Source organism: Hyperolius riggenbachi, chromosome 6 (assembly GCF_040937935.1).
Source record: "Hyperolius riggenbachi isolate aHypRig1 chromosome 6, aHypRig1.pri, whole genome shotgun sequence".
Classification (NCBI taxonomy): domain Eukaryota; kingdom Metazoa; phylum Chordata; class Amphibia; order Anura; family Hyperoliidae; genus Hyperolius; species Hyperolius riggenbachi.
The window spans coordinates 219977535-220002544 of record NC_090651.1 but is presented as its reverse complement, the minus strand read 5'-3'; the positions used below and the strand labels follow the sequence as shown (position 1 = coordinate 220002544).

The 25010-nt window shown below is 45.3% G+C and overlaps 1 protein-coding gene across 9 annotated transcripts in view; it reads right to left on the bottom strand.

The window, feature by feature from the left end:
* The window catches only part of PLEKHG5 (pleckstrin homology and RhoGEF domain containing G5), a 533554-nt gene that overhangs the window by 7826 nt on the left and 500718 nt on the right, over positions 1–25010 (bottom strand). For all 9 annotated transcript variants that reach the window (XM_068240431.1, XM_068240432.1, XM_068240434.1 and 6 more), the window contains 11 exons: positions 24071–24253; positions 19739–19912; positions 17856–17951; positions 17392–17442; positions 16919–17068; positions 15572–15682; positions 13727–13876; positions 13195–13332; positions 10669–10788; positions 9488–9620; positions 2444–2559 (listed from right to left, as the gene is read on the bottom strand). In XM_068240431.1, coding sequence (XP_068096532.1) covers positions 2444–2559; positions 9488–9620; positions 10669–10788; positions 13195–13332; positions 13727–13876; positions 15572–15682; positions 16919–17068; positions 17392–17442; positions 17856–17951; positions 19739–19912; positions 24071–24253 — 1422 coding nt within the window. The remainder of the gene's footprint in view (positions 1–2443; positions 2560–9487; positions 9621–10668; positions 10789–13194; positions 13333–13726; positions 13877–15571; positions 15683–16918; positions 17069–17391; positions 17443–17855; positions 17952–19738; positions 19913–24070; positions 24254–25010) is intronic.

Genomic DNA, 25010 nt, shown 5'->3' with positions numbered 1-25010 from the left:
TTGGTGAGCCTCAAAAACAGGAAGGCCAGATTAGAGTTTGCCAAACAACATATAAAAATCCTTCACAGTTCTAGAACAACATCCTATGGACAGATGAGACCAAGATAAACTTGTACCAGAGTGATGGGAAGAGAAAGGTATGGAGAAGGAAAGGAACTGCTCATGATCCTAAGCATACTGCCTCATCAGTGTAGCATGGTGGTGGTAGTGCCATGGCGTGGGCATGTATGTCTGCCAATGGAACTGGTTCTCTTGTATTTATTGATGATGTGACTGCTGACAAAAGCAGCAGGATGAATTCAGAAGTGTTTTGGGCAATATTATCTGCTCATATTCAGCCAAATGCTTCAGAACTCATTGGACGGGGATTCACAGTGCAGATGGACAATGACCCAAAGCATACTGCAAAAGCAACCAAAAGCAACTTTTCTTTGAAGGGAAAGAAGTGGAATGGTATGCAATGGCCAAGTCAATCATCTGACCTGAATCCAATTGAGCATGCATTTCACTTGCTGAAGACAAAACTGAAGGAAAATACCCCAAAAACAAGCCGGAACTGAAGACAGTTGCAGTAGAGACCTGGCAGAGCATCACCAGGGATGAAACCCAGTGTCTCGTTCTGTCCCATTACTTTTGGGCCCTTAACAAGTGGGAGGCACATATTTAAACTGTAATTCCTACACAGTTCACCTGATTTGGATGTAAATACCCTCAATTTAAACCTGACAATCTGCAGTTAAAGCACATCATGTTCGTTTCATTTCAAATCCATAGTGGCTGTGTATAGAGCCAAAAATGTTAGAATAGTGTCGATGTCCCAATATTTATGGACCTGACTATCACCAGCATGCAATGCTTCTGGGAGCAAAGTGTGGATAATTTTTTATTTTTTTAGGCATCAATTCTAGTTTGGAGCATTGGTTATAAATTGGCTTTTAATTTGCCTAGAATTTGGCTATAAATCAGTAATCCTGTTTTTTTATATACAGGTAGTCCTCGGGTTACAAATGCCCGACATACGAACGACCCGCCAATACGAACGGCCCGATCCCGTCGCGATGACGTCATTTCCGCATGGGGGAAGTTTGAAGAAACGGCTATAAACTTCCCCCAAGTGCAGGTGCATGTCCCCGCAGCAGCACCAGCAGTGTTGGACTCACCCCCAAACCGAGTCCAACGATGTCTGTCCTCCGCTCTCCGCCTCCTGCTCCCAATAGCCGCGTACATCACCGCTAGATGCAAGCATCCATTTGCTTCCTGTATGTCAGGTGACACACAGGTTCCTGTATGTCACATGACATACAGGAAGTGGTGCGATGCTGCATCTAGCGGTGCTGTACGCGGCTTTTGGGAGCAGGTTGCAGAGAGCGGAGGACAGACACCTTTGGACTCGGGCTGGAAGGTGAGTCTATAAGTAAGAGAGGCACGGGGGAGGGGGATTAAAAACAGAGGCAGAGAGCGAGGAGAAAGAGGCACTGGCAGGTACACATTTAGGCACAGGGGGTATAAACAGAGGGGGTACAGAGGCACGGGGGGGGATCAGAGGCACAGATTGTAGAAAAAGGCACGGGGGGGTACAGAGGCGCAGATGGTACAAAAAGGCACAGGGGGGTACAAACGGAGGCACAGAGGGTACAAACAGAGGAACAGATGGGGTTCAAACAGAGGTGGAGACATAGAGGGGCACAGAGGGGGGACAAATGAGCAGGCACAGAGGAAGACACTGGAGCCAAAGGGGGGCAAATAGGAGGCAAAGGGGACAGAGATAGCACAGCGTTCCGACTTAAAGAGACTCTGTAACATTCAAAAGATCCCCTGGGGGGTACTCACCTCGGGTGGGGGAAGCCTCCGGATCCTAATGAGGCTTCCCACGCCGTCCTCTGTCCCACGGGGGTCTCTCCGCAGCCCTCCGAACAGCCGGCGACTGTGCCGACTGTCATTTCAATATTTACCTTTGCTGGCTCCAGCGGGGGCGCTGTGGCGGCTTTCCATTCCGAACTACACGGAAATACCCGATCTCATTCGGGTCCGCTCTACTGCGCAGGCGCAGGAAACTTGCGCCTGCGCAGTAGAGCGGACCCGACGGCGATCGGGTATTTCCGTGTAGTTCGGAGCCGACAGCCGTCAGAGCGCCTGCGCAGGAGCCAGGAAGGTAAATATTGACGTCACCGCTGCCCGGACTCCACGGAGGGCTGCAGCGAGACCCCTGACGGATGGAGGACGGCGTGGGAAGCCTCATTAGGATCCGGAGGCTTCCCCCACCCGAGGTGAGTACCCCCCAGGGGATCTTTTTATGTTACAGTTCCTCTTTAAGAATGGATTTAGGTTAAGAACGAACCTACAGTCCCGATCTCGTTCGTTAACTGAGGATTAACTGTACTGCAAAGATGACAAATGATGTAACCTTATCTTCTAATAGATAAAATGAATGACTGAAACGTACCTGTGCATTGTAAAGTGCTTCTACCCACCCGCGGCATAAGGACTGGCCGCTGGCTTGAAATGTATAGGCCGCTACCGCACTCCTGAATTCGTTCAGGTAGATCAATAGAAAAGAACCTGCAAAGCAAGCAGATAAGTCATTCATTAGATTTAAATAGAAGTGTATATTTCAAATAACATAAAATCTGGTTTATTACAAAATAATAATTTACATAGGCAAGTTTCATAGGCTTAGCAGCAATGAAGATTTTTTTGTGGGAGGGACTTTCTGCACAGAAATCCTAATGAAAGACATGCCCATCAGGGGCGTTTCTAGGGTCCCTGGAGATCAGTGGCACCTGTGGGCACCAGGAGGGGAGGTGCAAAAAAATGGGCGTGGCCATGTGGTGAGTGGGCGTGGCCATGGGTGGGGCCAAATGTACATGAACTTAGCAGCGGTGTAAGCTACGGATAACGGGCCTGCCCATCGAAATATTGGACGGAGCCCCCTGTCCTTTATTTCGATCATTTACAATCAGTATAGGCATAGATCAAAGATGTATACGCACATACAATTTTGATTGGTCAATCACTGACCCCCAATTTCCCACCCCCGTGCAGTAAGTGGGCCAACAGACAATGAATTTTATGAACAGAGCTAAAATTGGCTAATCAAAATTGTATGTGTGTACCAGGCTTTACAGCTAATACTGTACATACTGAAAGTAGCAGGGATCAGCATACAATACAGCTGGTTTACAATCAATAAAGGCACAGAGTAACACCTTACACTGTACACACTGGAGGTAAATCAGCACACAGTGCAAGCACTAGAGAACAGCGTATACTGTACATACTGTAGGCAGCAGAATTCAGCACACTGCAGCTAGCGTGCCAAAAATATGACGATCACGTTGTGTGGCGTGCTTATCGCGCCGCACCAAAAAATGGGTGGGCCATGGACCAGAATATAGGTGTGGTAACGGGTGGAGACAAATTTACATGAACCTAGCAATGGTGGGACATCAGATTAGGACAGTGGTGGCGAACCTTTTGGAGGCCGAGTGCCCAAACTGCAACCCAAAAGTCACTTACCGGTATCTATCGCAAAGTGGCAACAGCAATTTAAACTAAATACTGTACAAACGTTTTAACTCATACATGAACATTATGGAAAATCCAAGTTGAAAATAAACTGTGAAGATAAACAATTTCATCCATCCTACTCCTGAAAAATGTATTCAATTTTTTAGAACCTCCCAGTTTTATTTTCTGTTTTAAAACGCTAAAAAAGTAGGTTTAATGCTATTGTCTCATATGATAAGGATTCAGCTTTTCCCATAGTCTCGCAGTTAGCAATCATGTGACCCCCAACAAGACATATTCAGCAATCATGAGGCCCCCAACAAATCAGGAGGCCCCCAACAAGACAAATTCAGCAATCATGAGGCCTCCAACAAATCATGAGGCCCTTAAACAAGACAAATTCAGCAATCATGAGGCCCCCAACAAGACAAATTCAGCAATCATGAGGCCCCCAACAAATCATGAGGCCCCCAACAAGACAAATTCAGCAATCATGAGGCCCCCAACAAATCATAAGGCTCCCAACAAGACACATTCAGCAGTCATGAGGCACATAAATAGACAGCATTTCACATAAATAGGCAGAATGCCCCCTTAATATGGTAGCCCCCCCAAGTTAGGTAGTGAGTGACAGGGACCCCCAGGTTAGCTAGTGAGTGACAGGCGCCTCCAGTTAGGTAGTGAGTGACAGGGACCCCGATAGTGAGTGACAGGGAGCACCTTTAGGTAGTGAGTGAGTGCCAGGGAGCCCCTTTAGGCAGTGAGTGAGTGCCAGGAAGCCCCTTTAGGCAGTGAGTGAGTGCCAGGGAGCCCCTTTAGGCAGTGAGTGAGTGACAGGAAGCCCCTTTAGGCAGTGAGTGAGTGACAGGAAGCCCCTTTAGGCAGTGAGTGAGTGACAGGGAGCCCCTTTAGGCAGTGAGTGAGTGACAGGGAGCCCCTTTAGGCAGTGAGTGAGTGACAGGGAGCCCCTTTAGGGAGTGAGTGAGTGACAGGGAGCCCCTTTAGGGAGTGAGTGAGTGACAGGGAGGCCCTTTAGGGAGTGAGTGAGTGCCAGGGAGCCCCTTTAGTGAGTGAGTGCGTGCCAGGGAGCCCCTTTAGTGAGTGAGTGCGTGTCAGGGAGCCCCTTTAGTGAGTGAGTGCGTGCCAGGGAGCCCCTTTAGGGAGTGAGTGACAGGGAGCCCCTTTAGGGAGTGAGTGAGTGACAGGGAGCCCCTTTAGGGAGTGAGTGACAGGGAGCCCCTTTAGGGAGTGAGTGAGTGACAGGGAGCCCCTTTAGGGAGTGAGTGAGTGACAGGGAGCCCCTTTAGGGAGTGGGTGCGTGACAGGGAGCCCCTTTAGGGAGTGGGTGCGTGACAGGGAGCCCCTTTAGGGAGTGGGTGCGTGACAGGGAGCCCCTTTAGGGAGTGGGTGCGTGCCAGGGAGCCCCTTTAGGGAGTGGGTGCGTGCCAGGGAGCCCCTTTAGGGAGTGGGTGCGTGCCAGGGAGCCCCTTTAGGGAGTGGGTGCGTGCCAGGGAGCCCCTTTAGGGAGTGGGTGCGTGCCAGGGAGCCCCTTTAGGGAGTGAGTGAGTGCCAGGGGAGCCCCTTTAGGGAGTGAGTGAGTGCCAGGGGAGCCCCTTTAGGGAGTGAGTGAGTGACAGGGAGCCCCTTTAGGGAGTGAGTGAGTGCCAGGGAGCCCCTTTAGGGAGTGAGTGAGTGCCAGGGAGCCCCTTTAGGGAGTGAGTGAGTGCCAGGGAGCCCCTTTAGGGAGTGAGTGCGTGCCAGGGAGCCCCTTTAGGGAGTGAGTGAGTGCCAGGGAGCCCCTTTAGGGAGTGAGTGAGTGCCAGGGGAGCCCCTTTAGGGAGTGAGTTAGTGACAGGGAGCCCCTTTAGGGAGTGAGTGAGTGACAGGGAGCCCCTTTAGGGAGTGAGTGAGTGACAGGGAGCCCCTTTAGGGAGTGGGTGTGTGACAGGGAGCCCCTTTAGGGAGTGGGTGCGTGCCAGGGAGCCCCTTTAGGGAGTGGGTGCGTGCCAGGGAGCCCCTTTAGGGAGTGGGTGCGTGCCAGGGAGCCCCTTTAGGGAGTGGGTGCGTGCCAGGGAGCCCCTTTAGGGAGTGAGTGAGTGCCAGGGGAGCCCCTTTAGGGAGTGAGTGAGTGCCAGGGGAGCCCCTTTAGGGAGTGAGTGAGTGCCAGGGGAGCCCCTTTAGGGAGTGAGTGAGTGCCAGGGAGCCCCTTTAGGGAGTGAGTGAGTGACAGGGAGCCCCTTTAGGGAGTGAGTGAGTGCCAGGGAGCCCCTTTAGAGAGTGAGTGAGTGCCAGGGAGCCCCTTTAGGGAGTGAGTGCGTGCCAGGGAGCCCCTTTAGGGAGTGAGTGAGTGCCAGGGAGCCCCTTTAGGGAGTGAGTGAGTGCCCGGGGAGCCCCTTTAGGGAGTGAGTGAGTGACAGGGAGCCCCTTTAGGGAGTGAGTGAGTGACAGGTAGCCCCTTTAGGGAGTGAGTGAGTGACAGGGAGCCCCTTTAGGGAGTGAGTGAGTGACAGGGAGCCCCTTTAGGGAGTGAGTGAGTGACAGGTAGCCCCTTTAGGGAGTGAGTGAGTGACAGGGAGCCCCTTTAGGGAGTGAGTGCGTGCCAGGGAGCCCCTTTAGTGAGTGAGTGAGTGAGTGAGTGACAGGGAGGCCCCCTCTCTAGCCGCCGCCGCTCCCCCCCCTACCTCTCAGCAGACCTCAGGATCAGCGGCGACCCGACCAGATGTACGAGCGGGCGCTGGACGCACCCGCTCGATATGCGGAAGTGATGTCACTTCCGCATATCAGTGCGGGCGCTGGGTCCTAGCGCCCGCACGATTGGTCGCCGGCTCGCCGCCTGATCCTGAGGTCTGAGACTGTCAGTGACGCGGCGGCTGGAGGGAGCCGCTGAGTCTGACAGAGGGGGCGGCCGGGCGGAGATCCGTGGCACCCCAGGAAAGATTGGGGGCACGTGCCCCCCTAAAACAGGGCTAGCGACGCCCCTGATGCCCATTATCCTTTACTCCAACTGAAATGATGGAAAATTGTGGTGAAGACGATAACCAGGAACTCTTACTGATTAATGTCCCCACCAGAGCCATCAAACCAGAAAGAGTGAAGTGCATAGGTAAACCCAGTAGCATCCACCTGTTAAATAAATGTCACTACTGGACAAGATTAAATAATAGGCTATGGGGACAGGCACACTAGCAACTGTTTCAATGGTCAAATGTGCTTAGAACTGCAATTCAGCTGGCCTTCTCTTCCTGCTGGCTATAGCTGCTGCGTGGTTCAGTCACGCGACCATGTGATACACAAATTTCTAAGAAGAATAATAGGTGCCATTTCTCACAACAACAACAAAACTACAGTAGAAACTATATATATACAGTGGGTTGCAAAAGTATTCAGCCCCCTTGAAGTTTTCCACATTTTGTCATATTACTGCCACAAACATGAATCAATTTTATTGGAATTCCACATGAAAGACCAACACAAAGTGGTGTACACATGAGAAGTGGAACGAAAATCACACATGATTCCAAACATTTTTTACAAATAAATAACTGCAAAGTGTTGTGTGCATAATTATTCGGCCCCCTTTGATCTGAGTGCAGTCAGTTGCCTATAGACATTGCCTGATGAGTGCTAATGACTAAATAGAGTGCACCTGTGTGTAATCTAATGCCATTACAAATACAGCTGCTCTGTGAGGGCCTCAGAGGATGTCTAAGAGAATATTGGGAGCAACAACACTGTGAAGTCCAAAGAACACACAAGACAGGTCCAAGACAGGTCAGGGATCAAGTTATTGAGAAATTTAAAGCAGGCTTAGGCTACAAAAAGATTTCCAAAGCCTTGAACATCCCACGGAGCACTGTTCAAGCGATCATTCAGAAATGGAAGGAGAATGGCACAACTGTAAACCTACCAAGACAAGGCCATCCACCTAAACTCACAAGCCGAACAAGGAGAGCGCTAATCAGAAATGCAGTCAAGAGGCCCATGCTGACTCTGGACGAGCTGCAGAGATCTACAGCTCAGGTGGGAGACTCTGTCCATAGGACAACTATTAGTCATGCACTGTACAAAGTTGGCCTTTATGGAAGAGTGGCAAGAAGAAAGGCATTGTTAACAGAAAGCATAAGTAGTCCCATTTGCAGTTTGCCACAAGCCATGTGGGGGACACAGCAACCATGTGGAAGAAGGTGCTCTGGTCAGATGAGACCAAAATGGAACTTTTTGGACAAAATGCAAAACGCTATGTGTGGCAGAAAACTAACACTGCACATCACTCTGAACACACCATCCCCACTGTCAAATATGGTGGTGGCAGCATCATGCTTGGGGGTTGCATCTCTTCAGCAGGAACAGGGAAGCTGGTCAGAGTTGATGGGAAGATGGATGGAGCCAAATACAGGGCAAACTTGGAAGAAAACCTCTTGGAGACTGCAAAAGACTTGAGACTGGGGTGGAGGTTCATCTTCCAACAGGACAATGACCCTAAACATAAAGCCAGGGCAACAATGGAATGGTTTAAAACAAAACATAGCTATGTGTTGGAATGGCCCAGTCAAAGTCCAGATCTAAATCCAATCGAGAATATGAGGCAGGATCTGAAAACTGCTGTTCACAAACGCTGTCCATCTAATCTGACTGAGCTGGAGCTGTTTTGCAAAGAAGAATAGGCAAGGATGTCAGTCTCTAGATGTGCAAAGCTGGTAGAGACATACCCTAAAAGACTGGCAGCTGTAATTGCAGCAAAAGGTGGTTCTACAAAGTATTGACTCAGGGGGCCGAATAATTACGCACACCCCACTTTGCAGTTATTTATTTGTAAAAAATGTTTGGAATTATGTATGATTTTCGATCCACTTCTCACATGTACACCACTTTGTATTGGTCTTTCACGTGGAATTCCAATAAAATTGATGCATGTTTGTGGCAGTAATGTGACAAAATGTGGAAAACTTCAAGGGGGCCGAATACTTTTGCAAGCTACTGTATGGCAGCCTCCATATACTGTTCACTTCAGTTGTCCTTTAACATTAACCCCTTTGTGACCGCTAAAAATAACTGTCTAACTCTAATAAAACTGTTGATGCACTATGAAATGTTACACTTGTATCACTCTTTTCCTGATCACAAGGAAAAAGACATGTGGGAAAAGCCTCTGGTGGAAGCTGTCAATGTCTAACTCCTGGGCTGCACACCAGTGCTTGGGGCACTCATGTCACTCACAGCAAAGCTAAAGAGGTTCAGTTTTGCCACAAAGCTAATATCGGACAAGGGTGTGAAAGAATAACAACTTCCGACAGACATTTTTCACGCAGGTTGTTTTGCAACAAATTCCTTTTACGTGTTACGTCTAGTGACTCCATCAAGTCCCAGATGGGTAAAAATAATCAAAGTGCATTGGCAATGTTCATATGGATTGAAATTTGACCATGTGTTTATTCACCGCCATTTCAGACTTGTTAACTCCATTTTGTGTTTGTCTTAGGCACACAATATCCCATCTCCAGGCAGACAATATTTGCCTTTCATCTCTCACTCACACCTGTCCTGTCCTACCAAGCAGAGAAGGCTCATGTTGTCAGAGATTCATTATACCAAAGCCAGTGGAAATAAAGCTATAAAATACATTCAGGAAGCAGCAGTGAGCAATAGTAAGGTGCACGTAACCCCGAGAACGCGGGTTGCTCTAATAGGGTGCACTGCATCCCCTGCCGTTCGTACCAGTAAAATTATCATGCACTACCTGCCTCTGCAATTTTTCTGCTGCTTTGTGCATCAGGCCCAAAAGTCACTATAGATACCAAATTATCCAAAAGTTTATGGAGGTACATCAAAAGTCCTTACAAACCGCTAACCATGACATAGTGATGAAAAGGTGGAGATGACTGTACGATCAGCTTCCTGCTGCAGGTTTTTACCACTTTTTGGAGGGTTATATTAATTCACAAAGGTGCCAGTGTCTATATTACCTACAGTGCCCACATACCCGTATCTTTCAGTTCTCTACAGATAATCTTATCCATCATTAGCGGCTGACGGACCACTTTGGTTCTTTCTGCCTTCTTCACGGGCTTGGTGATGAGGAGGAGGTCAGTGAACAGGAAGCAGTACACATCCATCTGAAATAAAGGATACAAAGATTTATACAGATTGATAAAGAACTTCAGAAATTAAATGTCCTTCTAAACTGAAAGACAAGGTACAAATACTTTTTCATCTTGCATGGCATGGGAGAGCAATAGAATCTCTATCGAGCTGTTGGTGCTGTCTGTGTTCCTGTTGAGAATATTTTCCCTTGCACCACATGAAGTTACAGAAAATCTGCTTACAAATATGGGAAATCACACCTTTGACAGGGGACTCAAGGTCATGCCAGCCCCTTGTTCAGCCACATGATGGTGATCGTTTAGCATGGCAATTTTTTCAGGAAGCGAATACTGTAATTCACTGTCAGAGCAATTTCACAGTGAAGATTCAGTTTTACAAATATCTGCTTGTCAATGACTCCAGTTTCCTTTTTTTTTTAAACCTAGCTATACTGCTGCCTTGAATTGTCACCAGCAGGTGCGGTAGATAAACCGTAGCATTAAAGAATCAGTTTGCACAGTTGTTAGCAGGTGGAAGCAGCTGGTTGGAACAATAACAGGACCGACACCCGCAAAGCCATTTTCATTCAGCTCACAGCAGTCCTACTCCCATTATTGTAATAGGCAGCTCACTCACCTTTATAACACTGAATGGGAGAAGATCGGCCTTGCAGCAAATGAAACTGGCTCTGTGGGCAGCTCTCCTGCCATTCCACCAACTAGATGCTTCCACCTGCTAAGACCTGGGCAAAATAATTTTTTTGAAGTAATGTTGGCGCATTGACAAGTAAAACCTGCTTTTCCTGCTACATATGTGTGTGGGGGGGAAGCATTAGCAGCAGTTTAGGTAATACTGCAGAGAATCATTCACAAGCAGGCAATAGTAAAAGGTACTTTTAAAACAAAGACCATGGGAACAAAGCAACCAATGGGAGAGGAGATGTCCACAGTCCAATGAGCTAAATGAAACCTGCAGAATTCATCCTTGTTGCCACAAATTACTTTATTTAAATGCTACTGGCTCTTTTGTTAACACTTGTAAGAGAAGTTTCCATTCAGAATCCGTGACAGCAATAATTACCTTACTGTCTTTGCCCTCCTTCATCTTCAGGCTCCCTTCCAGCAAAAGCTGTCGCGTATCCTCTGGTGAGGTCCCAATCATGGGCGCTGTCAGATCCAGCTTGCAGAACTCCTTCAGTAACTATGTAAATAAAAAAACACAATCATCAAAGAGAAATTTAATGTACCACAGCAATGGGTCAGTCACACAGCATTTCACAAATATCATGATGTATGAGCAGTTACCATACTGCCGGTATTTATCAGCTCTTCAATGCCCATATATGGTATATTTATTGCAAGTTATGACTATCTCCCACTGCACAAATCACCTAACTGCTGCCTTGAACTACACCTGGCATTATAAAGCTATGGGGTTGCCATCTTGACCTCCTACTAAAAAAGCAAGTTTGCTGTTAGCTGTAATGTTGACCATCTGGCTTCAATGCTTTCTAAATCACTCAGCTGGAGCTTGTGGGCAGATCAGTTGCCCTGATCCAAAAGAGTGACTCAAGAGATAGAATATCAGCATTACAGAGAGGAAAACACATTTAGAGTGGGGATGAAGATGGCATCCTCCATAGTTATCTCACAAGTTATGATTACATTTAGGTTTCCCTGAGCTATTTGTTCAAGACAATCATAGGTTGGAAATAGCATATAGCACATCATAGTTACTATTACAAGTGTTATTGTTGCTTGACAACAGAGACCTCTAACACATACAACGTTTTACAGGGGTGCCAGTGATTTCTAGTTGTGCCCCTGATTGCTGCTCTACATCATATCCTCTCATGGCAGCTGGATGAATCATCCAAAACACATAGATGAGAAACATAGTGGAAAGCAGGGCAGCAGATCAGAATCCCAATGGGTCTTGTAATTTTTTGCAAGCTCTACTCAATAGTTGTATACAGACTTTCAAAAGTTATGTACACATATAAATTATGTTTTTATTATTATATTTTTGTATTATTATTTTGTTACTGGTTTTCTCTTCTTGGCACACATTAATGGGCAGAGACCAGAACACAATATGCTCTCTAGGTGGTTTATTCTATATTTTTTTTCGGGCTAGTCTAGTTGAGGGGACCCAGCAGGAAACCTTATATGGAAGAGTTCTCCAATCACAGTGTCCTCTATAGCACGAAGTGTTGTAATTGGCCAAATAATGTGGGTGTAGTTTACTAAGGAAACCAAAAACTTCGAAAAGGGTGCTATCCACCCAATCATATTACTGGAATTTCCCTATTAGGTTTCCTGCTGGTTCCCCTCAAGTAGACTATTGCCCTTTTTTCTTCTCGTTTCTTCTTGTATTAGTCTTTAAAAAGTAACTGTTAGGCATGAAATGCAAAATGAATTCTCTATTTCCCTCTGTTAAATAGTTAGAAAGGTTGCTAAAAAGGCAATGCTAAAGTTAAAAATCAACCTTACTTTTTTATGTAAGATGAATATTGATCCTCTTGTCTCCCCAGCTCCTAAATTGTACATCAGCAGCAAAAGAGAAGTTGCAGTGCATGCTGGGTGTTTTTTTTTCTCCTCTATTCTACTCCCTGTTCCTCCCCTTCATTACTTATTCCTCCCAGATCCACTAATGCAGCCGGATTGGCTGCTCCTCTATCCCTCCCCACACCTCTGTTCCTCTCTGATTGGCTGCCCTTTTTTTTCTCTTCTGTTTGTGGTAGCTTTGGCGCAGGGAGGGGGGGTTATCACCTGTCCTCTGTCACTGTCCTTGCCCTCCCCTCCTGAATTGGCCACTGTCGGCCCCCTCTACTGCAATACTGCCACATCCACTCCCCCCCCCCCCATCCCCCCTTGGCATCCTCTCTTCTCCCTGCAGAATTATACAGCTTAGCGGGCAGAACAAAGAAAGCGCACACAGACTCACCTCCTTATGGTTCCAGACGCTGAAGTTCCAGACTATATTCTCTGCACTACCGTCAGCGGTAGTGCAGAGTATAGAGGGGAACTCAAGCGCATGGAACCATAAGGAGGTGAGTCTGTGTGCGCTTGCTTTATTCCTCCCCGCTAAGTTGTGTAATGCTGCGGGGAGAAGAGAGGATGTTGAAGGGGGATGTGGGGGGGGGGGAGAGAGTAAGGGAGGAAATGACATCAGGAATGGCTTCATGTTTGTGGGAGCCAAGATGGCCCTTGCCAAGAACAAAATTTTCTTTATTTTACTATATAAAATTCACTGAAGCCATGACGTGGACAGTGAAAAATATCTGTTATGTAAGTAGAGAAAGTAATCATCGATTTGTTTTCCTGACAAAGCATGGCTGACAGCTCCTCTTTAAGCAAATATTCTGGCTGTGTTACTTCATATATAGAACAAACAGGTGGAGTAACTTACACAGGTTTATGGGAAATATGACACAAGCAATCAAAAATTAGAAATGGTTTACAATAATTCTAAAAGATTACTTAACTGATATAGTTCATAGTTTCTCTTAAAAAGTGCTGATGGAATATCCTGTAGCCCTATAACTCGCAGGTTGTCCAAAAGATGGACAAAAGTGAATGCTCTCTGTTCTTATATTGTCTGTACCTTATCCACCTCATCTGTGCTGCTCTCTACGGCTTCATAAGAGTCTATCCGGCTGATAATGGCTGCCAGTCTCTGCTGCTCCTGCCGCTGCCGCATTCTGGAGTTCACATGATTAATGAAGTGCTCCACTGAGCTTATCTGTAGAGGTAAAATACAGCAGTTATCACGCTATAGTGCAATGCATAGGCGATGTACACAGACCCACAACATTAAAGGTGTATGTTACATAATAATGAAAGTGCATTTCTAGAGTGCTTCCATATAAAAACAAAGTTTCCATAATAGGGTATTGTAAATGATTACAGTACTAAAGTGAATCAACAACTGGGCTATGTGAACGTGTTTTGAAAAGCCTGATATATATTATGTTCCATAACTTATATAACAGTGTGTAAAAGTTAATTTGAACTATTGCAGAGGAATGTTTTCTATTCACCCAGTACCTCCAGACAGGGTGCTGGAGATTACAAATGAACACGTAGAGTAATGCCTACAGGGTCGCTATAACTTTGGAGTGTTAGCCGTCAGTTACCATAGCAATGATTGATTCTCTGGTCTGGTGGTCATCCGTCTTCTTCAGGACGGACTTGAGCAGCAGCGGGTACTTGGTGAGACGCTGATGGGGCTTCACCAACATGTCGCTCAGCTTCAGGCGATTGCACTGCTTGTGTTTCTCAGCCCACTGCCCAGATAAAACAAAAGGAATATCAGTTTAACAAGCCACAGAGACAAATACCTGGCAGATCACGTCAAAGGGTAGAAACTAAACACAGTTAAAAGGTGAAATTTAGGAGTTAGGGATCAGGCAGGGAAAGGGTTACAATTGTTTGCTAGGTTGAGGGTAATTGGAAATAGCAACAAGGAAGAGGTTCTGGTTAAAGCGAACTAAAACTTGCACAGAATACAATGGAGTCTTTATTCCACATAAAGTTGCTGAAGAATTTCGCTTCTATGTGTTCTGTGTTTTTTAAGGCAGATCAAAGTGTCCTAATTATTTCTTATCAGCACCTGTGAAGATTCTGCCTGGAGAGTTCTGTCTAGGCAGGTCCCCATACAATAAACACTGAGGATTAACCCTCTCAGTGCTCCCTGCAAAAGGGAAACCAAGTAAAACTTCAAGTTGTTGTAGGATTTGTCTAAAGTGTAAGTGAAGAAATTTTTTTCCAGGCAGGTTATCATGCTGTGGCTGATCTTTTAAAGCAGTGAGGGAGTTCTGAGTTTAGTTCCACTTTAAGCACAGCAGAAAGAGGAGGAAGGTGAGATGGGGAGATATCAATGGGCACAGGAGGAACCCTAAGAATACATATTTTACAGCGCCACTGAATATGTTACAGCACCACGAAATATGTTAAGTGATTTATAAATCGATAATATTATTCACATTCTTATTTTTATGGGTGATGCCAGATGCTAGAAAGACCTAGTTATTGCGATCCAAAAAGCAGTGTACACATCTGAAATACTCAACCTCATACTTCCAAACAGGTAGGAAATGGCGAATGAACACTTTCAGTGTTCTCCCCAGATATATTTTCCAGCCGAGTGGCATGAAAAAGTAGCCGAGTGGCATGAAAAAGTAGCTGGGTGGGGCGAGATGACAGAATGCAGGGCCAGTGCTTTGTGAGCAACAGCATAGGAGGAGGTGAACCGATGACAGCCGAGTGCTCGCCTAAACTAGCCTGGTGGAGCACCCGGCTAAAAGAGCCTGGGGAGAACACTGACTTTAGCTGTACATTTGTCACTCCCAGCTCTTTGCTCTGGTGGCAATAACATTGTTGCAGAATGATAGCAACCTTGCCACTTATGCCAACTAGAGGTCGCTGTTCCTTCAGTGAAAGTAATGGAACCTTACATTTCAGTGATGATTCATTATAAACTAGTCTTTTTTAGACTGTTAGCTAATGGGTGCTGCAGTGCACAGACACATGCTCATGAATTGCATGCCTGCGCACAACCGTCAGCGAACCACACGCATCACCTCGTGCACACGTCGGACAGCCCTGCACCTGCTCAGTGCAGCGGTACACACACACGGATGCAGAATACTGAGATTTAATTAAGTAATATGGCTGATTAAGAGGTGTGGAAACCTCTGTTACAGTAAATGCTATAGAGGAACATAGACCTAATTGAAGCTGTAACCACACAAGCAGCTGCTGGTGTATGCTATGCTATGTATGCTACTGATCAAATGCTAATTTTGAATGTGATAAACATATCTCTCAAAAGCTTCAAACTATAAATCAATAGCTATTGCGTTCTTTGGAACCATTAGGGTTTAGAAAAACAGAAATCTGAAAAAAATATTTTTATAATAATTTATATTGACCATAGAGACCTGAACCCAATTGGTCCCTCCCGAAGTCCTGCCACTTACCGTTACATAGGCTCGGAATAGGTCATTGTCCCGATGCAGGTTCCTCATATACTCCATACAGCCTTCCTCTTCCATACAATAGCGGATATATGGCTTGAAAAGAGATTCAAACTGCAAAAGAAAATGAAGAAATGAGTGCTCGCAGGAAGCATGTAATGACGAGGATCACACGTTGCTAGTAGGAAGAATGCTCAACATGTTCTTGTGTCCACAGAAACAACAGAAAATGGGGCGTGTCCAATTGATCTGCTTTTCATTGAACCAGAAAAAATTGTTAAAGTTTTGTGTGTGAAGGGTTGCTTAACAACACTGAATAGTGAAGCTGATTAATCAAGGCAGGCTGCAAAGAAAACTAAGTCAAAATTAAGCAACTGCTCACATAAACCAATCAGAACCCTTGGTTCATTCAACAGGCAATATTTGCTTGGTTACTCAGGACAATCTACCTTTTCTCTAAAAATTTTTTGCACCTGTCCAAATAAATTATGCCCTTGGCCTGAGCCTGCTCAATGAAGCCTGAAACTAGAGGCAGAGGAAGCTGGAGAATATTCCATCAACAAAATCATCGAATGCAAACAGAGAAGTCTTTCATTTTAAATAGAATTTTGTTGCATTAGAATTTCTTATCAAATCTAATGTCTAACTGCATATGAATGATTTATTTTAGCTGGAGATAGTTGACACCAGAAAGACAGAGAGGGGAGGCAGGAGAGGATGTGAAGATTGAGTAATGTGGTGGTAAAACAGTAAAGCTACCCATACATATTTATAACATTTGCCCTGCGCTCCACTTACCCAATTGCTACCCAATATATATCTTTAAGGTTCCTTGCTTTATCTGTTTACTGTTACTACTGTTTAAAGTTTCAATTATGACATGAATAGTCAATTCTTGGTCTGTGCCCACTCTATCCATTTCTATCTCCAACAGTGCCAGAACCTGCAGGGGATAATGGGGTGCTAAATCGCCCAGGACAGACTCCCCACCAAAGCCAGAATGAGGCTGAGCAGAAAGTAAGCCTAGTCATTATGTGATTTTAATTTCAGTAGACTTCACACAGCAATGGGAGGAGATCTATAGTATTCCAGAAGCTGAGTAATCAGGCGAGTACACATACAGGCCCAGCTTTATATGCATTTAATAGAACAGTTATTTAATCAATTGTGTATGCAACATAAATTAAGCACCCCCTTCCCAAGCCAGTGTAAAGTTTGCCTTATAAACAGCCAGAAGGGAGGCGTGGCTTCAGCTAACAGATCAATTACTTTCCTTTTGCATATCCATGTGACTACAAGAGGAGAGTTTCAGAGCAGGCAAGTGTTCATTGCTTAGGATCTATTACTTACCATTCTGAATCCTTTTTGGAAGTCCATTGGATTCAGTAAGCTCTTGGTCCTCCTAGCCTTCTCCAGCACTGGTACCATGATGTTACCCCACAGAGTGCGATGGAGCTGGATGATTTCTTGTACATTGCTGAAAAGCTTCTCTGGCTCCACCTAGTACAGCAGAACAACAGTGTTAGCACCTTTGTAACAAAACAGTATACATCTGGGTAATAAGCCTCTACGTATGTAAGGATATAAGTAAATAAAGCAATAACAAACAGCACTCTCTTAAAACAACAATGTAATCACATGAACAATGCTGCCGGAGTCTAAAAGTCCATTTTGTATTTGTTGCATCAGTTAAAAAAACATTGTGTTAGGCTCTAGCCATGATCTCAGAAAAAGAAAAATACCTACGCAATAATTTGCTTTTTGTTTTATTTGCTTGTTTTTTTGTGTTATTATTTCCTTATTTCTTTTACAGAATTTCTTACCTCACACAGCAGACCTGACTCCTGAAGATTTAGCAGACAGCACAGAAAAAGCTATAGAATGGGAGAAGAAACACAAGTTATTGATTCCCCATCCTTTGTCCACCATGTCATTTACTTCCGGTTACATTTGGTAGGTTGACACAATCACTCACTCATCACTTCCTCACCACACATATGCACTTGTGTCTCCTACCCCATCCCCCCTCTCTCTTCCCCAAAGGGGTTTAGTCACAGTTTTTCACGTCACCTGCACTGATTAGCTATGCTAAGTATTGGGCTCTAACACCAAAAACAAACAGCCCACCTCACAAGGTAGATGGGAAAAAATAATAAACTAAAGACTCAAACTGGAAAACTAGAACAACTCTTACAAAATTAAATACCGGTAAATAAAATAAAGCGCACCAGCTAGGCAGCTGCTGTCCCCTGTATAATACCAAGGCCCCCCTGTCCCGAATACTCACATCTGTGATGACTTTCAGTTTCTTGATGTATGTGGCCTCTGTGTGTATAAGTTCCCAGATAGCCTCCTGCTGGTGGCACTGGCGCCTTGTTAATGTCTGAGGAAGATGAGACAAAGTTTCAGTTCTGTTCCACGAAAGCAAGCCTACCTCTGCCATTATAGTGCGTCAGTTCATAATCACGGTGGTAAACGTGGAAGACAACAAGTTCATGAACATATAGATTATCTCTGATATTGCAGCTCACTAACAAGATAGAGCACGTCTCCTATATGGGCTCACTGGCAAGCTATATGTTATACCGGCAGCACCTCTGGAGACTTGATACACCATATAGTTTTAATTGTACAGTCCTGTACAATGTTAAAACTACCAGCAAATATTTAGTATAAGGTGCAACAGATGGAGAATATATCTATATTTGTACATAGGCTATCATACTACATGGAAGTGGTAAGATTGTACAAAATTGTACTGTGAAGACTATAGTGTATGGCCAGCTCTGTGCCTCACATTATACAACACCATTAAGGCGCAAGGGAACCCTCCAGACACATTGTACTAAAACTGAGCAGTTTCACTTTTTTCATTCCTTATAAGCATCTGACCTGCTTGAGCCCATATGGGTCTCAGGAGCATAGTGACAGTTTCAATAGATTAGATCTGACAAAACAGTGAATACTGTACATTTAAAAACTAGGGCATGGACGATCAATATTTGACTAAAAATAAATATTTTAGAAAAAATGTAATATAAATGTATGAAGATACAAAAAATATTACAAATAAAAACCCTCTCAACTGATGTTCAGTCATCTTATTAGTCCACCAGGAAAGCCTGTTCTTTATTTAAACAAGAAAGGATGAGCACAGGGATGGGCATAGAGGGGCAACACAACACAATCAACGGCTACCCAGCTTTGTACTGCATAGAGCGGCACTATTCTGGTGGCAGCTGTGATTAAATCCACTTGGTTAGGTGCCCGTTGGTATGGATGAATAAATAAGTGTTTTTCTCCTTTTGGGAATGTCCAAGCAAAATAAAAAAATGAGTTTCACTTACCTGGGGCTTCTACCAGCCCCATGCAGCCATCCTGTGCCCTCGTAGTCACTCACTGCTGCTCCAGTCCCCCGCTGGCAGCTTTCCAACCTCGGAGGTCGGCGGGACGCATTGCGTACATTTTTACGCATTCCCGCTAGTGCAGGAACATTAACACATACATTTTTACGCGTTACTGGTTCAATGCGTAAATTTTTACGCATTGAACCAGTAATGCGTAAAAATGTATGTGTTAATGTTCCTGCACTAGCGGGAATGCGTAAAAATGTACGCAATGCGTCCCGCCGACCTCCGAGGTCGGAAAGCTGCCAGTGGGGGACCAGAGGATCCATGAGTGACTACGAGGGCACAGGATGGCTGCATAGGGCTGGTAGAAGCCCCAGGTAAGTGAAACTCATTTTTTTATTTTGCTTGGACATTCCCTTTAAAAGCACCTAGGCAGCCAAGGAGAATAGCAGCCACTAAGAGTGTACTCAGTAAGGAAACCCTCCCAAACACAGCAAGAACATACACACTCCATGCAGATAGTGTCCTGGTTGGACTCTAGAGGTGTGAGGCAAGAGTGTTAACCATCAGGCTACCGTGCAGCCTGCTTTACCACACTTTTTGAGACTGCAGTGTTATCTATACCAAAGGGCCAATTGCCTTCAGCTTTGTAGGATAGAAGTAAAGCAATACCCTGCAGGCACTGAGGCTTCCAATGAGGAGGTAAGAATATATTAATCTAACCACATAGGGTTTTTTGTTTCTGCCTGAAGTTATCCTTTGACCAAGTAGCAGAGAAATATCAAAATACTGCCCTTATATCTGGATTGCCTATGCTTACCTCAGGCACATCAATGATTTGCTGCCAGCTGTCCTCTAGGTTTAGATTTGTATCATCCTCTTCTTCTTCTTCCCATGAATCCTGATCAAAGCACAGCTGCTGGGGAAGTTTAGGGAGGCCAAACATGCTATATGAATGCAGTTTGCTCTCCAGTTGTTCCATCTTATCGATCTCCTACAAAAAGGTCCAAAAACACATTTAGCACACAGAAACAAAACATAACAGGCAGATATTCAGTAAGGAGTGCGAAAGTGATGCACCAGTAATATTCGGAGACTGGCCTGCAATAATGAACAGACCTTAAAACCCCATTCAGAGAGACACAGGGGCAGAGCGGTGTGATCAGCCAGCAAAAACTGACTTTGTCTTCTATATGGGGGCTGTGAGCCAGTGCTACATATATCTGCCTCTGCAGATTGCTACTAATATATGCAAATTAGAGTAGAAAAATGCTAATAAGATTAGGGGGGCGGGGGGCAGCACTCAGCAGCCAGAAAGTTTCTCTTCTTTGTTCGTCCGTTATTGTGACTCGTGCTTGGACTCTTGGCAAAGCCTGAAAGATGGACGAACTGAAAGGAACAGCTGGTACAAGTGGGCGAGGGTCGATCTACTGAATGAGCCTAAGACAATTGGAGCCATCCTGAGCCCTCGGCCTTACTGACAGCCTGACATGATCCTAAAGAGAGGGGGCCAGACTGATATCCTACTGCTAACAAAGAACAGATCCAAAATCTTAGAAGTAAAGATCAGAAAAAAGTCTTACATCCATAATACTTGTAAATCTTTGTTCTAGCATGCCCTAGCCTGGGGATGATAATGTCTTGTATCCTGCAGTGGAAGCTAAGTGAGAGTTTTGTCATTAATTTTAGGAGATCTTCCTCTAAGTATTGGCAATATCAACACTGGGTTTCTGTTCTTCTAACAGTCGGGCACATGTGTACCAACACAAAACATCAGAACATATGTCTCAGCAATCTTCAGCATGTCACAGGTGATCAGGTATAAACTACTACAAAATCTTCCATGATGGGGATAAAAGCTTTTCCTCCAAGCAAAATAGAATAGCCACTGACACCAAATATCCAGGCACTTGATACCTGTACAGCTCTTGCACCTACTATATTACAAGTGGTTTGGTGACTGCTACAGTGATATCAGATGTTAAATGGCCATGGCTATGTAAGAAGAAGCTAACAAACCACCGTCATAGTGTGGTTTGCCTTCTTAAGACAGAAGGTACTTGCGATAATTCAGATTTAAGTGTTACCCACAATGCACACTGCTGAATATGCAAATTATCTCTTTAGGCCCCTGAAACCAGGCTTACATCCAGAGCCGCTGGTGTACAGCGGGTATACATTACCTGTTCCGGCTGGCGCGAGTCCCCACTGTCACCGCTGTCTTCTTTCCGCGCTGGGTTCCGGACCGGCTGCTGCTACACAGAACTTCCTGTCCCGGCAGGAAGTTTAAACAGTAAAGCGCCCTCTATTGTTTAAACTTCCCCTGGACAGGAAGTTTAGTAGCTGCAGGAATGGTCTGGAGCCCGGAGCGGAGAAGAGGACAGCGGGTACCAGGGGACTCGCGCCGGCCGGAACAGGTAATGTATGCAGGGAGGAGGGGGGGGCGGCAGCAGCGGCAGCTCCACAGATTGTGATCGGTTTCAGGCTGAAATCGATTCACAATCTGTTTGCAGTAAAGGTGGCCATACGATCCCTCTCTGATCAGATTCGATCAGAGAGGGATCTATCTGTTGGTCGAATCTGATGGCAAATCGACCAGTGTATGGCCACCTTTAGAGTAGGGTTAGGTTAGATGATCTGCAAACTTGGCTCTCCAGCTGTTAAGGAACAAGTCCCACAATGCATTGCAGGAGTCAGACAGCCACAGTCATGATTCATAAAGGCAAATGCATTGTGGGACTTGTAGTTCCTTAACAGCTGGAGAGCCAAGTTTGCAGATCACTAGGTTATGTCATAGTAAAATATCGGTAAATATTACCAATGAATGAAGTAGTAGAATATCAATTTCTACCAATATTCTCCCATGGGCTATTTCCTGCTCCCTTTTCAACGGGCTCCTTGGATGTCCCAGGACTTCCCTACACTGCAATAATCCATCAACTTATGAACGAAATACAGCAAAGTTCCTTAGCATACCAAATTAAATACTGCTTGAGGTAAAAATCTTAGTGAATTGTCATGCAGTTTTTCGGTTCATTTCCAAACTATTGCCCCATGTGTAAAATCTTAGTGAATTTTGGGGGGAAAAAGTCTAAAACACAGAATGTGGTATTTTACTGACACTATTTTTTTACCAAATGTGTCTTAGGGTATTGAAGCCAAAGAGCAAAAGAAAACATAGCAGTATTTCATTTAATGGCTGACTCTCATTGGGCTCTGTGACAGGTCTCCTCTGTTACCTGACCTCTGACTGGTTTCACATGAAACTTCACCTTGTCAAAACGTGCCTGGACACTCGTCCCAGTGAGACAAATGCCTCCATTTCAGCCCATTAGCAGCAGGTGCTGGCTGCCCTTATTAACCTGCCCTTGCTTAAAGACTGTCTTAGTAATGGCTGGCTGCACAAGTTACATCCAGCCACAGAAAGAGAGTGAAAACTAGCCTCAGAGCAATGTAAAATTCTGTGTTGTGCTAACAGTGTCTGGGAGGCAAAGACAAGAGATAGTGTGTGGTCCTATAAATTAGAATGTTTTATTGCTACAATAATGGACACTATGCTGTGTATTACAGAGCTGTAGTATTTCTCATGGTAACACTAAACTGTAGTCACGTAGTTAAATGCAGGTAGCGTATCTATGTATAAAACAAAGATCTTAAAAATTACCTGTGTAATCTGAATAGCAAGTGACCAACAAATCTAAACAGTACTTAGGTAAACCAGTTGAGCAGCTATGTTGGGTGCTGGAGGATGGAACAGTTTAATGATAATGTACTAGAAGTACAATAAGTTGTTAAAAAATAATTGAGCTACAAATGTGTGGATGGTGACATACTTGCATGACCTTCTATAATATACTGATCTGGTTGTATACATAATACATTCCAAAAGTGTTACTAAATATGACCCAGTATGTGTTACAGCACAAAAGGTTTTCTTCTGTGATTTTCAGTGGCGTAGCTAAGGAGCTATGGGCCCCGCTGCAAGTTTTATATGGGGCCCCCCCAAGCACTATATACATAACAATTGATACGGCTCACCAAATTCTGCAAAGGACAACAACAGTGTCAGAGGTGCAAGTAGGGGATGGGAAATAGTTTGTTAATGATTACTACCATTTAAAACATCTATAGAAGTGATTACCAACAGAGGGCCAATAGAGAGCTAATATTGTGCTTGAGAGAGGGCCCCTCGGGCCCCTCTGACCCAAGGGCCCCGATGCGGTCGCTACCTCTGCAACCCCTATTGCTACGCCACTGGTGATTTTAATGAAAGGGGAGAGGATAATTGGCCCATGTAAGGAACTGCACCACCCAACAATATATACAGTACGTATTTGAATGCAAATACATAATCTGAGATTGTGGATTTACTCCTGCTGGGAATTTACACAATGCACACAGTGACCAAAAAAGCATAAACCAATAGTCATACAATGCTTTAGTGGAGGAAAGGAAAAATCCCCCATCCAATTGTGATCAAATACACCAAAAGTAGGCTTGGGGGGGTAAGGGAAAAAAAAGTTGAACTTACCTGGGGCTTCTAATGGTCACCCACAGACGTGCTGTGCCCGCGCAGCCACTAACAGATGCTCCGGTCCCCGCCTCCAGTTCACTTCTGGAATTTCTGACTTTAAAGTCGGAAAACCACTGCGCCTGCGCGGCTGTGTTCTCACTCCCGCTGACAACACCAGGAGCGTACTGCACAGGCTCAGACCGTACTGGCCCTGCGCAATGCACTCCTGGTGACATCAGCAGGAGCGAGGACACGGCCGTGAAGGCGCAGTAGTTTTCCGACTTTAAAGTCAGAAATTCCAGAAGTGAACCGAAAGCGGGGCCAGAGCATCGATGAGTGGCTGCGCAGGCACAGCACGTCTGTGAGGGACCATTAGAAGCCCCAGGTAAGTTCAACTCTTTTCCCCTAACCTGCTACAGTAATCCTAAAAGGCTGCCATACACTGGTCGATTGCCACCAGATCGACCAGCAGATAGATCCCTATGTGATCGAATCTGATCAAAGAGGGATCTATTGGCTGCCTACACTGCAAACAGATTTTGAATTGATTTCACTATGAAACCGATTCACAATCTGTGGATTTTTAGTATATAGTACTTGTTCATATCTTTAGTTTTGCTTTGTTGAGCTTCTTCTCACCTTCCCAAATGGTCCTGTGGTCCCGGATCCAAAGAATCCGCTGAAGCGGCTGGCAGCTCGATTCTTCCAGGTGTCACTACCATTGTTGGGCAGAGAGCCACTTAAGTTCTGCAGAGAATCTTGCCCTGGAATAGTGGCATCTCCCAGGAACTCCGTCATATTCTTCCTTCTTCTGCCAGGAGCCTGAAATAGAATGCAGACCAGGTTATAGCACAAGAACAGCGCGCACAGACCAGGTTATAGCATGATAACAGCGCGCACAGACCAGGTTATAGCATGATAACAGCGTGCGCAGACCAGGTTATAGCATGATAACAGCGTGCGCAGACCAGGTTATAGCATGATAACATCGCGCACAGACCAGGTTATAGCATGATAACAGCGCGCACAGACCAGGTTATAGCATGATAACAGCGCGCACAGACCAGGTTATAGCATGATAACAGCGCGCATAGACCAGGTTATAGCATGATAACAGCGCGCATAGACCAGGTTATAGCATGATAACAGCGTGCGCAGACCAGGTTATAGCATGATAACAGCGTGCGCAGACCAGGTTATAGCATGATAACAGCGTGCGCAGACCAGGTTATAGCATGATAACATCGCGCACAGACCAGGTTACAGCATGATAACAGCGCGCACAGACCAGGTTATAGCATGATAACAGCGCGCACAGACCAGGTTATAGCATGATAACAGCGCGCACAGACCAGGTTATAGCATGATAACAGCACGCACAGACCAGGTTATAGCATAACAGCGCGCACAGACCAGGTTATAGCATGATAACAGCGTGCGCAGACCAGGTTATAGCATGATAACAGCGCGCATAGACCAGGTTATAGCATGATAGCAGCTTGCACAGACCAGGCTATAGCACGATAACAGCGCGCACAGACCAGGTTATAGCATGATAACAGCGCGCACAGACCAGGTT